The sequence below is a fragment of the Homarus americanus genome, unplaced genomic scaffold (assembly GCF_018991925.1).
Source record: "Homarus americanus isolate GMGI-L3 unplaced genomic scaffold, GMGI_Hamer_2.0 scaffold54443, whole genome shotgun sequence".
NCBI classification, from domain to species: domain Eukaryota; kingdom Metazoa; phylum Arthropoda; class Malacostraca; order Decapoda; family Nephropidae; genus Homarus; species Homarus americanus.
The window spans coordinates 136961-152508 of NW_024750852.1; the positions used below are offsets into that span (position 1 = coordinate 136961).

General features: G+C 44.0%; 1 protein-coding gene across 1 annotated transcript in view; it reads right to left on the minus strand.

The window, feature by feature from the left end:
* Positions 1 to 14176, minus strand: part of LOC121854344 (roundabout homolog 2-like) — a 78667-nt gene extending 64491 nt beyond the window's left edge. Inside the window, exons 1-2 of the mRNA XM_042348951.1 lie at positions 14068 to 14176; positions 5235 to 5388 (exon numbers count right to left, since the gene is read on the minus strand). Of these exons, the coding sequence (XP_042204885.1) occupies positions 5235 to 5388; positions 14068 to 14176 (263 nt within the window). The remainder of the gene's footprint in view (positions 1 to 5234; positions 5389 to 14067) is intronic.
* Positions 14177 to 15548: the final 1372 nt, after the last annotated feature.

Genomic DNA, 15548 nt, shown 5'->3' on the forward strand with positions numbered 1-15548 from the left:
GCAACACTGTCACGGCGCCTTACACCACCAGCCAGTCGAGATCTTCAAGAAAGCTGTCGAAAGTTTGGCCCAACAAGGAGTCATCAAGCCAGGTGTGTGGGGGGAAGGGGGAGGACTTAATGAGGTCGCCCACAAAGCCAGGTAAGGATTACGCTCTCGACCAAACTCGCCCGTAACTTCTGCCTCTTCGCGTATCTCATGCTCTTTCAAGTCGTAACTTTGCCTCATGTTAACCTGACGTCTATTGAGGGGGCTGGAGGAAGTGGGGGAGGGGAGAGTGGGGAAGAAAGAGAGGATGGGGAGGAATAAGGGAAGGGAGATGGGGAGGAAGGAGGGAGGAAGGAGGAGGAGGTTGGAGATGAGAGGAGGGGAGGGTTGGGAGAAAAGGGAGGGGTGGGGAGAGGAGGGGAAGGGGTTGGGGAGGGGAGGGGTTGGGAAGGGAAGGGAAGGAGGGAGGGGGATGGAAAAGGGGAGGGTGATGGGAAGGAAGGAGGGGGAAGGAGGAAGCAGGGGAGGGGAAGACGGAGGAAAAGGGGGGAGGGGGAGGAGGGGGATGAGTTAACAGGGAAAGTAACAAGATTCCGGATATTTAATTACGAAGGAAGGAAAATCACTGTTTATTCTTATCATGAGATTGATGCAATTATAGTGATCATGTGAGATTAACTATAAGTGAACGAAATCTATGAGGCGAAGACAACCAATGTTTGGTGTATTTTCGTTTGAGTTTAATAAAAATCTTAGAATTTAACATAGAATCACTGTTTTCAAGTATACGCTTCTTAACAATGGGAAATTCCGCGTCTTACAATATATTTCACGAGTACATTTCCTCTTCACCAGATACGCATGTTTGAGTATCTTAGTCTTCAAACTACGCAACATATTTCCACAGCTTTAGTTTATCTTTTCGAATACATAAAGTTCGGAGTCGGAAAAATAAATAAATAAATATATTCTCCAAATTGTTATGAAATATATATTCTTCGGTAATGGGAAAGTTTCGAGTCTAATAAAACATTTTCGAGAGACTCCGGGGCGCTTAACAAGACAAGTTGATATATGTTTACGATGGAGACTTTAAGAATTGACCATGAAACTTCTGCTGCCTGTTAAGGGTGTCGCGTCACCTAGAGTACGAGGCGTCCTGGTCATGACCATTAATAACTTCTCCTATCCTCGAAAACATCCCTGACTCCTATTAGAACATAAGACTATCCCGAACGACCTCAGAATCTGGGTTAAAAACTCTAGTATTATGTTACACGGCAAGAATCTCTCCTACCTCGGGCTCCATTAGGTTATTCTTAATGTTGTTTTAGATCTCAGGTAGGAGTCGCTTATCCTTTACAATGACTAAAAGCTTATCTTAAAATGGGGAGGACAGACTCTCCCACACCTCCTATCCTCGGGTCCGTAAAACACTTGGGTGGGACCTATCTACTCCTGCACTTTATCCTATCCTGTAAGACATTTGGCGAGGAGCTATCGTATTCTATCCTGCAAGACGATTGGCTGGGGCGTATCTCATACCCTGGAGGGGAACTCTACTAGTGTGTTCCCCAGACTTGATTCCCAGTCGAGCTGCACCCGAAATCAGCCTTGGAAACTTGGTTACTTGGATTGCGAGAGAGAGAGAGATTGCATAAAATGATTTGGGTTTGAAAAGAGATCTAAAATGAAGATGTGGTAAAAACTAACAAAAAATTAGATCAAAGTAACAAAAGGAAGAACAAACTTACAAAAAGTGGATCAAACTCATAAAAAAGTGGATCAATCTAACAAAAAAGTGGATCAAACTCACAAAAAGATGGATCAAACTAACAAAAGATGGATCAAACTAACAAAAGATGGATCAAACTAACAAAAAGATGGATCAAACTAACAAAAAGATGGATCAAACTAACAAAAAGATGGATCAAACTAACAAAAGATGGATCAAACTAGCAAAAGATGGATCAAACTAACAAAAAGATGGACCAAACTAACAAAAAGATGGATCAAACTAACAAAAAGATGGATCAAACTAACAAAAAGATGGATCAAACTAACAAAAGATGGATCAAACTAACAAAAAGATGGATCAAACTAACAAAAAGATGGATCAAACTAACAAAAAGATGGACTAAACTAACAAAAAAATGGATCAAACTAACAAAAGATGGACTAAACTAACAGAAGATGGATCAAGGTTACTATGATTGGCTGAGTGACTAGTAAGAGGATGTGATTGAGTATACTGTTTCCGTCTCGTCCCTTATTTTTTTTATTTATTATTTTTGTTGAGGTTTGTCGAGTCTCTTTTTCATCATCCTTTCTGTTTGTCTGTTTGTCAGTCTCTTTTTGTGTGTGTTTGTTTGTCTCTGTTTTTCCCCCTTTCTCTGTCCCGCTCTCTCAATTGTTTGTCTTTCTGTCTGCCTGCCTGCCTGCCTGCCTGTTTCTCTTCCTCTGCCCCTCTCTCTCTTTTGTGTGTCTGTCTCTCCTTTCTGTCTGTATTTTCTTTGTCTCATTCTCTCGTTTCCGTCCTTCTCTCTCTCTCTCTCTCTCTCAGGCCCTCGATCAAGACTCTAACTTGTCCAGTAGTGAAACCTTCAACACTTTCCTTCAGACGATTAACAAGGAAAGTTTGGCGGATATTTTTTTGTTATTTTATTTGTGTTTTCCTTCAGGCGTCTGTGTTGTCCAGCACTCCAGTTCACTACACTCTGGACCAGGGAGGAGCTGCGATGGTCCATGTGGGACAGTCTTAATTCCAGGGACGGTTCATGGGTTGGTGGTCCAGTGAGAGGGTTAATGTGGGATGATTCAAGAGTGGTTCATGGGTTGGTCCAGTGAGAGGGTCAATGTCGGATGATTGTCCATAGGCAGTTCATGGGTTGGTCCAGTGAGAGGGTCAATGTCGGATGATTGTCCATAGGCAGTTCATGCGTTGGTCCAGTGAGAGGGTTAATGTGGGCTGGGTTCATGGGCAGTTCATGAGCTGGTCCAGTAGAGAGGGGTCAATATAAACAAACCCAGATCCAGGAACGGTTCACGGGGTTGGTGGTCCAGTTAACAGCCTCCTTGACCGGTCCATCCATCCCAGATACCAACACCACTGACACACTATGATGATATTAATAACTATAACCTAATATTTCCATCCAGGTATTAATTACAGCTTCAGTACTCCAGCAACAGGTGACACACTATGGTAATGTAATATCTCGCCATCAAGTCACACACACACACACACAGAGGACCAAGATGAGACCACTGTGCTTCCTCATCCTGATCAACGACGCTCTATCGGACACTCCTCACAGGTGGAAGTACGTGGATGACTGCACTGTGGGGGTTACAGTGGACAACACCGCACCAGACTACTCATCGCTACAAGGCACCCTGGACAGGCTACAGGCATGGACTACGGAGAACAAGGTCACCATCAACCACACCAAAACCATAGTCATGCACATCAATACCGCCACCACTCCAGTGCAAGCTCCAGCAGTCACAGTGGGTGCCCATCCTCTCCAGTTAGTGCAGTCTGCCAAACTCCTGGGTGTTACCATAGACCACAAACTGGACTGGAAGGCCCATGTAAATAACACAATCAAGGCAGCCTCGTACCGACTCTACATGCTACGACGACTTAGGTCACTTGGGGCACCCACGCCAGAGCTGAGGACTATCTACAACGCCTTTATTCTCCCCAACTAACGTATGCGTCACCAGCCTGGTCGTCTTCTCTCAACTCCACCCAACAACGTCGGTTAGAGAAGGTACAGAAAAGGGCCTGCAGAATCATGCTCGGTGCAGAATACTCCGGCTACACCAATGCTCTCTCCACCCTGGAAATGCCATCCCTCAGTGACCTCCACCACCAAGCACTGGCAAGGTTTGGCAGTGAACTACTGCACCACCCTCGTCATCGCCAACTCCTGCCACCGGCAGTCCCCCACCTACCTCAGCCACTACAACAAAATTCAGCCCATAAGAGCCCGCACGGATAGATATAAGAACAGCACCATCCCATCTATTGTTAAAATAATAAACATTTCCTGATTTATGTACTGTACAGCCCTGTAAATGTGAACAACGCATATTATATCATTATGTCTATATCAAATGTAAGTCTGTATATTTCCAGCCACCGGCTGCAACCATATTAATAAACCCTTTATTATTATTATTATTATTATTATTATTATTTTACACACACACACACACACCTACCTCTAGGGCTATGGCAACATCTGGTGTTTGTGCTCTAGGCCTCGGAAATGTTTTTATCTTCCCGTTAACGTCTGTAATCTCCCTGTATATTTACGATCTTTGTGCTGGAATTCAACTGTGTATTTCAATCACTGTCTACGTTAAAATATTCATTCTTTGAGCTCCCTTAAATGGTGATCTGTAATATCCCTTAAAAAAAGTAGTTTCCATCGGTTTTTAATCTCCCTTAAAACTTCTGAGCTTCTTGTGTTTAATCTTTCTCTGGTGAAAGTTTCGGTCTAGTTTGTTCGAAAGAAAAGTTTCAGGCAACCGTATTTGTCCGATCCCAAGTCACACACACACACACACCCCTTGCCCAAACTTTCTATATTTTCGACCGACTCTGGTTTTCTAATGTCGTGTAACCTGGTTTGATCTTACGTGAGTTACTTGCCTTAGAGGACGCCTAAGCTTACATAACATCTTAGGTCCGTATTCTCTTAGACTCTTAAGGCCAAGAAAATGTATCTAATTACGGGGGAAACTTTGGTGTAATACTAGAGGAATATCATCCAGTTCAGTTTTATTCAGCAATATCGTCATACAAGTTTACATAGACTCAGTATATGTATAAACAAAGTAGGCATACAATTCAGCATGTATAAAGACGATGCAGTTACAGTATACACTTCAGCATGTCTACATATAAAGAAGGTAAACAATAAACATACAGTACAGATGTTGTTTTCACTAGTCGCTGTATTACGTCGTCGCTGAACTGAGTCATTTATAGATTAACTCCTTCACTCCGGGGACGCCACTGTTGATATTTTATTTGACTAACGCCAGACTCTTTTATTCAGCTCAGAGGCGACACCACACACAAGAGGTTAATAAACTATCTCCACTAATGTCTCCTGTGATGCGTGTCTCACCTGTGTAGCTCCTGAACACGACTTACCTGTATGACAACCCACCACCCGTGACACACGACTCGGCTATGTAACACCTGACCAACTCATTGTGACTCGACTCACCTGTGTGACTCCGGCACCTTGATGACCTGGCCGTTCTTCCTCCAGCGGACGAGAGGCTCAGGGTGTCCCCGGGGCGGGATACACTCAAGCAGCGCTGACTCCCCCGCTGCCACCACCGTGTCGGCCGGCGTCGCCCGGAAGTCGTCGCGTAGAACTGTTAAGGAAGAAGACAATATTGTAAGTCGGGCGGAAAGTATATATTTATTAGCACGATTGAAAGTATTCATTTATAAGTGAAACAACACAGTGACATAATTACGAAAAATTAAGCTTACAAAACTATAAGTACTGTACAGATAAAATAAGAATAATTCACTGTAATAAGAAAGGGGAGCAGTTATTATACATCACTGGAAAATTTTAAAAGACTAAGAATCATAAATAAAAATTCACGATAATCCATTACGACTAAACCTGCGTAGGTCACAGTGAAGCATTACCTTTATGATAATTATGTCATCTGAAGCCAACTATACCATACCTGCACTGTATAGCTAGATCCTTATACTACACCGATATTTCTGAATAAACTTTAAGATTATGAATCAATATTTCCTACACGCGGATTCTCTTCTCACCAGATGACAAACCTCTTCATTATGTCAGACATTTGCCGATGAGATAAGACGAAAATGTGGCCATAATTTACAGGCGATTCCTCCACCTCAAGTCTTCCTGGGAATGATGTCAGACTCTCCAAGGTGCTGGCAGGAGGAGGGGGGGCGGGGGCAAAAGACAAATATTTCTTTAACGGGGTCATGCGGGGAGAGGGCTCAAAGTTGGCAACCATGTGTGTGTGTGTGTGTGTGTGTGTGTGTGTGGAAAAAGTTTACACCGTCTCAAGTCAACTCTGAATCCCATGAACTTTTGTATATACTAAAATTCAGGTATTTTTGGGGGGAGATGTACTGTATATCTCAACACACCTACACTTTCTACCTGGTTTAGCCTACATGACACTGGCGTAGACTCACAGACACACTACACCACCACACACAGGGTCCATAAAAGAGTATCGTGCCAACTCTGGACCCCTGACACCACTCTTTAATTAGAAACAATTCTTTTCGTGATTCCTAAAATACATTTTCTGAACCGTAATCTCTATAATCCTCGGTACATGACTAGTTTCCTCCAAATTATGTCTTTTTCTTTTTGGTTCCTTTAATCCATTATCTTAATTCTGTATTTTCTAAACATTTACGACATATCACAAAAGTTTCACAAGTCTCTCTCCTTTCATTTACAGCAGTCTCTTTTTCTCTCCCTCTCTCTTAGTAACCTCCCAGCAGGAACGTGGCGTCCCCCGCGGTGTCGCATCCTGGAGCCCCGCCAGCAGCACCAGCAGCTTGTCATCGGCGGGACGAGACAGCGGCGGCGGCGGCGGTGGTCTCGTCACGCTCCGCCCGATACACTCTGTTCCACACATTTTACCCCTACTTGTGGCTACAATGACAAGGCGTGGCGGGGATCATGGGGAAGGGAGAGGGGTGTAAAGGGGATAATATGGAGGTAGGAGAGTTGGGAAGGAAAGGGAAGGAGCGTAGTGGGGATAATAAGGAGGTAGGAGAGTTGGGGAGGGCAGGTAGAGGGAATAATAAGGAAGAAGAATGGCTGGGGAAGGAAGGGAAAGGGGTGTAGTGGGGATGATAACGAGGTAGGGAAGGGACAGAAAGGGGGTTGTGAGATAAGGGAAAAAAGAGGGAGGAAATGAGATGATTCGCTTTATTCTAGGTATTTTACCCCAGGTTGTGGTCACGGTGACACGACGTGGTGGGGATTATAGGGAAGGAAAGAGGGGACAGGGATAAGGAAAGGGGGAGAAAAGGGGGGGTAGAAGGAGAGGGAGAAAGGACAGGAAATACGATGATGGTCTTTGTTCTACGCAAGTTAACTTACTTGTAATAAACGATGACAAGACGCAGTGTAGACCCAAAGGTTGAGATAAGGGAAGGGTGTAAGGGGAGGAAGAGGGGGAAAAGGAGGAAGAGGAGGAAGAGAAGAGGAGGAAGAGAAGAGGAGGAAGAGGAGAGGGGGAGGAGGAGGAGGAGGAGGAGGAGGGAGAGGAGGAGGAGGAGGAGGAAAAGAAGAGGTAAAAGGGGGTAAAGGGAGGACTGGAGGCAGGAGACACAGTTATATATATTTTACTATTTGTGGTTATGGTGACGAGGCGTGGCGAGATCAGGGGATGGGACAGGGATATAGAAGGAGGAGGAAGGGAAGGGGAATGAGGAGGAGGAGGTGGAAAGTATTGGTTTTTGGAAGGACTAAGATGGGAGGGAGGGTTATTAGGGAAGATATAAAACGGGGGATAAAGGAGGCGAAAAGGTAACAATGGATAATGCGTAAGAAGAAGAATGGAAAGTAAGGAATAACTCGACATATAAACTAAAAGGATTAAACTATTATTCTCTTCAAGGCTGTGGATAAGAAGAAAGACATAGAAGGAAAAATAGACGAGAAAGGAGGAGAGAGAAGGACAATATCAACAAGGATGTGGGAAGAAGGAAAAATGGTCAGGGAAATAAAAAATGGAGAGAAACGAAAGGGACTATGATAACATTCCCTTTGTTTACCCATAAATCCGTCTTTACCGCTCACGAACACCCTCTTGTACCCATCACCGCCACCACCACCACTATAGTACTAAACTTGTAAGAAAAGTTCCCTCAGTTGCCAGAACAAGAAATGTCATAATTTTAGATCTCCACAAAAACAAACATATATATCTGTCTATATAAATCATATGTTAAGTTATCTAGGATGAAATATTTCCTCCTTCAAGTCTCTCTCTCTGGGAATATTCAACTTGCCTGTCTTGTAAATCTTTTGTTTTATCACTGTAAGGTTAAAAAAATTTCCTTTTAAATCTGTGTATGTGTTTTACGAGCTGTTGTGACGGCTGGGCGCCCACTAACACAGCGTGACGCCACCACACCACCTCCTCCACCACCACCACACACACAACCATCGTGTCCTCGACGGTTTATTTCGTGTTAGCAATTTTATGAAAGCTAAACTCAAGAAAAAATCTAGAATTTAAATACTCTCTCTCTCTATATATATATATATATATATATAGTGCACAAACCCTAAAAGAAGTGGTCACAGTTATAAAGAACCGAAGAAAAATATTCCCCCAAATTAAAACAAGAACAAATTAAAGTTGACAAAGTACCAACTTGATAGACACAGATCAGAAGTTCAAAAGCAAATACCTAGTATAAAGACGGTGATTAATACTGTGCGTCATCTTTAAACACCAAAATGATAAAGTAAAATTGAAGGCGTCTCCTCCTCATAACTGGAGAGGCCGACATTAGTACCTACCTCGGCTGTGGAGAATATTACTTAATGTCTATAACACAACACGAGGATAACAAACCTCGTCATGGAAGAAGTAATATTCTCACAGACCTCAGGAAAAACTCGTGTAAAAGACAAAATCAAATCTACAACATAATGATAGAACACTTAAAAAAGGTTCTGTTTACAAACTGGAAGATCAATGAACTATTAAGAGGACAAGAGAGGACCTCCTCGCCGGCCAGACAATAAAGCTGGAGGCGTGAACAGTCTCCAGAACACCTCACTACTGGCGGCACAAAGACCCGGAGTGTCAACACCACCAAGAACATTAATCATCCACAAGGAACAATGGCTTACCGCCTCACCACAGATAACCACCACCGCCAACACCACGCTAAATGAAGACTCTCACGCCAGCCTCGGTGATGTCTTCCTGAGGGTGACGGTACTCGTACAGGAGGAGGATTTAGGAAGAGAAGCGTACTGTAGTGGATTTTGAGAAGGATGCCTAAGGATGACTCTGAAGGTCACAAAATGTCCCTAGTAATTAACACCTGCCTAGTAAAACAGTAAAATCCAAATAAATTCATCTTTGGATAAGACGTAACACCCGACTAGGAGGAGGGTGACAGTCTCCCTCCCCAGGAAGGTCCTTGAGTAGGAAGATGACAGCAATAGGCTTAAGTAGGAGTGTTTGGATATCCCCAGCAGGCAGATGCTCGGAGGCAGAGTCCGGATAGAATACAACAGGACACATTGGACAGCCCCTCGTGGCAGGTCCTCCGTCAAGAAGACCCTCGCAGAAGGACGAGACAAGGAGACAGGAGGAGGAGGGCTGGCGGAGGTCTCCCAGGAGTTGAGGACAGTGACGCAGGAGTGGCGGAGAGACAAAGGCGACTCATCGTCCTAATGGTGCGTCCAAGAGCGACCATCAGGACGCTCCTGCAACAATGTCTCACACTCTACAAATGAGGGCTTCCCCAAGACAATGCTGACCCGCTGCAGTGTGTGTAATGGACCGTAATATTGCGTGTGGGAAGGAGGAGGGCTGGACCTCGTCCCCACCACCACCACCCCCCCTGTACACCACAAGTAACACTGTGTGTACATGACATGATGCTGCCTAACCAAGCTGTGCCGCCTTCCCTTACCACGCCACGCCGTCTTGTCATGCCCTGTTCACTATGCCACACCACGCTGCCTCGCCACATCACGCCGCCTTGTCATGCCATGCTCGTAATGTCATATTACGCTGTCCGGCTAAACCACACTGCCTCGCTAGACCACACTCTCGCTGCAACCACAATGTCTGCTACAACCACACTGCCTAGTTATAACCACACTGCCTCGTCACAACCACACTGCCTCGTCACAACCACACTGTCTCGTTACAACCACACTGCCTCGACATTTTTTAAATGTTTGAGTTGGCGAGCGATTCTTCCTTCCCCCTCCTCTTCTTCCTCCTTCACTCCCGCATCCTTTTCTTCCTTCTCTGACTGCTCCACTTCCCCCTCTCTTCTCCTTTCCCTTTACCTTGCTGCTCCTTTCTCCTTCTCTCACCCCTTCCCCATCTTCTACTTGTCATCCTCCCTCATCCACTCTACCCTCCTAAATGACCATTCTCTCTTCTCCTCCTCCGTCTCCATCTCCCCCACTACCTCCTCTTTCTCCATCGCCTCCTCTTTCTCCCTCTCCTCCTCCTTCATCTCCACTTCCTCCCCCTCCTCCCCGCCCCACTCCTGTCTACCCCTACACAGCTCCCACTCACTCCACCCCCATCTTCTCTACCCATACCCCCTCCTCCCCCCCAACATACATCTCATAAAATAATCTTTGCGGTAAAAACAACTATTAACAATGTCTAAATGGTCTCAGGTGCATAGTTGAAAATAAACTAATTCAGGAGGAAATATATTCACATATTCATACTACAAACTTATATCCTTGTAGGCGTGTGACTCTTGAAGGTAAAACTACGAATCCGTTTTTTTCATACATATTAATAGTTAATTTTCTCTAAGTTCTTTAATTAATATATTCAGCGAGTCTGGGATCCTCCTTTAATGACTTGTCTGATGATGAGTTATAGTCGTGTGGGTTATTTATTTTGTTTTGTATTTCCAGTGTAGTCTATGGTCGCTAAGGATCACCAGTTCTTGTTTATGTATGTGTGTGTATGTATAGTTCATCTAAAATAACTTCCAACACACGTGGGAGGACAACACACACACAGGACCAAAAAATTCCAACACAACTTAACGCATATGTGAAAGTGAACAGAGAGAGAGAGAGAGAGAGAGAGAGAGAGAGAGAGAGAGAGAGAGAGAGAGAGAGAGAGAGAGAACTGATGAAGGACAAAAGGAGACAAAGGGAAGATAGAGAAAGAGAGATATATATAAATCAGGATTTTCAAAGAAAGGAGAGAGAGAGGGAGGGGAGGGAGGGAGGGAGGGAGGGAGAGAAAGCATAAATCAAGGTTGGTGAAAGAATGGCGAGTGAAGTGGATTAAAATTTGCGAGGAGATTTGCGAAAAGGGATGAGGCAGAACGAAGGAGAGGAGAGGAGAAAACATACGGAGGGGATGAGGGGAGAGAGAAAACAGAAAGGGTAAGAAAGAGAAAGGGGAGAGAGGAGACAGAATACAGGAGAGGGGAGAAAGAGGAGAGCAGGAGGAAGGAGAGATAGAGGAGAGAGACGATGAGAAAAGATAAAGAGAAGAAGAGATGGGGAAAAGAAAACATACAGAGGAGAGAAAAAAGGAGATAAGATAGAGGAGGGGAAATGAGGAGAGAGAGAGAGAGAATATGAGAGAGGAGAGGAGGAAGGGAGGAAAGAGGACCCTATATATATATATATATATATATATATATATATATATATATATATATATATATATATATATATATATATATATATATATATATATATATATATATATATATATATATATATGTGTGGAAGAGAAAATAAAATTGAAAAACATGAGTTACGATTTAGGGAGAGAGGGAAGGAGAGTAAAATGGGAATGCAATGTAATGAATAAATGAGAGTTGGTTATGTATTTGTATTGTTAGCTGTATTGTTGTATTTACGTAATTTTTCGTTTGTATTTCTTATTATTATTATTATTATTATTATTATTATTATTATTATTATTATTATTATGATGATGTTCGTATTTTCCGTAATTTTTATATTTTATATTTTTTTCGTATTCCTTTTCGTCTGTGGTGTGCATCATTCTCTTAATACTGTATTATTTTATGTATTTTTCTTTGTATTTTTGTATCTATTTTGCATTAATTTTGTACACTGTAAGGGAAAGAGGAGAACGGAGGGAAGGAAGAGAGTGGGAGAGGGGGAAGGGAGGAAAGAGAGGAAGAGAGAGGGAAGGGGAGGACTGAGAGAGAGAGAGAGAGAGAGAGAGAGAGAGAGAGAGCCAAGGGGGTGGTGCCAAGTCATAACTGTGGCACCTATGGTCAATGAAGCCGAAAGTAATGAGGAAAATTTCAAAATCAATAAGACGATTGATGGTGAGCCGGACCTTCCTTCCCCAGCCTCCCTTCCATTCCCCCCTTCCTCCTTACCTGCCTTCCCTTTGTCTCTCCTTTCCCCCACCGCCCCTCCACCACTCCTCTCTGTGTCTCTCGCCAGGGTCAGGGTCAGGTCTCTTGGGGGTATTAAGTCACTAAGAACGATTACATTAATAATAATAATAATAATAATAATAATAATAATAATAATAATAATAATAATAATAAATAATTACGGTATTAAGATCAGTTTTATTCTTCATATAATTGCCCTGATAAATATCATACTAATGCTATACCGTAATTATCATTAATAGCATCATGATCATCACTAAGCTGCACTTTATTATTATTATTATTATTATTATTATTATTATTATTATTATTATTATTATTACTAAAGTCGGTAATGGAGCCTTAAGTACACACCTGGCTCCCTCAACACACGTGGTTCTTCAAAGTCTTCAGCAACAACCTAACCTGCTTCCGGTCACTAATACGGGTTCATTTGGTATTTACCTGGTGCTTACCTGATGCTGGGGGCTGTTGAGTCTGGTGAAGGAGGGGGGGGGGGGTCGTTGCACATGTTTATGAGGAGGGAGAGGGAGAAGTGTGAGGAGGAGGAGGAAAGGAGGTGTGAGGAGGTAGGAGAATAGAGGTAAGGAGGCTGGAGAGAAAGGTGAAGAGAGGGGAGATGTGAGGAGGGAGGAGGAGAGATGTGAGGAGGGAGGAGGAGAGATGTGAGGAGGGAGGAGGAGAGAGGTGAGGAGGGAGGAGGAGAGAGAGGTGAGGAGGGAGGAGGAGAGAGGTAAGGAGGGAAGAGGGAGAAGTGAGGTGGGCCGAATTGTAACTCCTTGTACCGGATTATAATGACTTACTTAGGTGAACCCTCACTGGAGAGAGAGAGAGAGAGAGAGAGAGAGAGAGAGAGAGAGAGAGAGAGAGAGAGAGAGAGAGAGAGAGAGAGAGAGAGAGAGAAAACAATATAAGATACACAGTAAAGAGTAGGAAACATAAGGCAACAACCTTCCTTTACACTGATCAACAATATAATTAGCACAAAGCTGATGATCAAAGTGTGAGATAACCTCCCAAGCTGATGTTCAACTAAGCTTATCACAACCAACTCGACAAAATGATCAAACAAACTTTTTTTCTGACCGCAACTAAACAAAGCTTTTAAGTCAACTACTTTTAACCAACCTGATCCACTCACGAGTCTCACATCCTCTAAATAAGATGCTGAATATTCCTCCTGGCCGGCCGTCTCCCCCTCAGGTCCAGTCGGCCGAGCGTGAGACGAGACAGAAGTATACGTCTAGCATGAGAGATGCAGATGACGGTTCACTGACAGCCTTCCTCAGACCCCTCCCTCAGTTACCCCATCCCCACCATCAATCTCCTCCTCTCCTTCACCATCCTTCTATCAATCATTCTCTATTATTATTATCTTCTTCCTCTCTCCTCCTCATCCCTGTTCTGCTCCTCACCCACCTCTCTCCTTCCCTTTTCCCTCTATTCCCCTCATAACGTTCCCAATCACATCTGCCATATTTTCTACTTCTGTCCAAGTCTTCACTCTTCTAATAATATTCATCTTCTTGTTCCTGCAATTCCTTCTCACCGTGCTATTCCCCTCTCTCTCTCTCTCTCTCTCTCCAGTCTCTCCTTCACCCCAGTTCCTTCCTCTTATTCCTTTCCCTCACATTCTGCAGACCTGCCCCCCCCTCCTCACCTACCAAACTCCACACTCCACCTTCACCAATACGATACTAAGACAATCAAACCCCCTTGAGTACGATTCTAATCCTTCTTGTGTATGAGTTCCGATCTAACCGAGTAGTCTGAAACCTCGTGAATCCTTGACTTTAGTATTTAAGGAGTCTGGATTCCTTAAGAGGCTTCCATCCCTCCTCCAGTACAATGCTAAGTTCTCGTGAGTATGTGTCCAATGTCACTCATCTATGAAGCCGAAATATTTCAAGTACGATTTCTGGAATACCTGAAGTCACCCTGAATATGACCTTTGGGTTGCCAGAAGCCCTTGACTACGATGTTTGACTCCATTAGTACGATAACAAACACCTCCTCAAACATGATGCCTGAAGTCTCTGTGTACGATGTTTACAGCCCTCAAGTACGATGCCCGAATCCTTCGAGTATACGATCCATGAGTTAATCAAGTACGATGCCTGAACCCCCATGAGTACGATGCTTACACCCCTCAGGTATATACGATGCCCGAAGCCCTTAAGGATCATCCATGGACTTCTCAAGTACAATTCCAGAAGCCCTTTTATGCAGACAAAACGTGAACCCAAAGGCGACCTTCTTTTTAGTGGGACAGTCTTGCAACAACCAGCCCTCATGACGACAACAACAGTCATAATGGTACTATGGAGCACGACAAACTTGAGGGGAGTTCCAAGTAGCAGCAGCACGAACCATTGACCACGGAGCATCAAGCACGGAGCGTCGACCAGGCAGTCAAGCACGGAGCATCGACCATGGAGAATCAAGCACGGAGCAGAGTCTCGGTTACTCCACATTGTTTACTTGTTGGTGTCTCACAATGGAGGAAAATCAGGAACACATACCAGGGAAATAGGACGTTATTGTTGGGAAGCCTGACGTGTTTGTCCTCTTTTTTGTGTGCGGCTAATGATGACAACGTCTTGAGTATCGCCTGTAGTCAACCTGTGACCTGGCCTGAGTCCTCTCTTGTTGTTGTCGATAATGGGTTTGACTATACTAGGGTGTATGTATAGTGGGGTGTACTAAACCATATTTTGGAGTCTTTCTCTCTTTCTTTAATTCTATATCTCCATCTAATATAGTCTCTCTCTCTCTCTCTCTCTCTCTCTCTCTCTCTCTCTCTCTCTCTCTCGACGTCCTGGGCTAGGCAACTCGTTAGTGATATTAATAATCACATGAAATACGGTGAGTCAGGCGCTGGGCTCCAAGCAGGCGGGTGGCGAGAAGGGCGAATTTCTACTTTCACAGTAGGGAGATTATAAACCTTGTGGGAGATGATGGTTTAGCATTATCTTGGGTTTGTAAAAGGAGTCTTGGGAGTGAAACGTCTTTTGCGACAAATCAAAAAAGAATTTGGAGAGAGAGAGAGAGAGAGAGAGAGAGAGAGAGAGAGAGAGTTATCATCAGTCGAAACACCAGGAGGGAAGGATGGAGGGAGGGAACCTCATCACTGGGTCGTGCTAAGATGGTGGAAGAGACGAAGGAAGGAGGTAACAAGAGAGGGTAGGAAGAAGGGAAGGGAGGAAGAAAGAAAGGTTGAGGAAGAAGATGGTAAGAAGGAAGTGGAGGAAGAGGAGAAAGACAAAAGCGATGGAAGAGGAAACAAAAAAAGACAAGGATAAGGTCGAGAAGGAAGAAGGATGTAAGAGGAAAAGGTCAGAAAGAGGAGGAGGGAGGAAAGCGAAGAAGGGAGGGAGAGGGGGAGCGGGCAGGA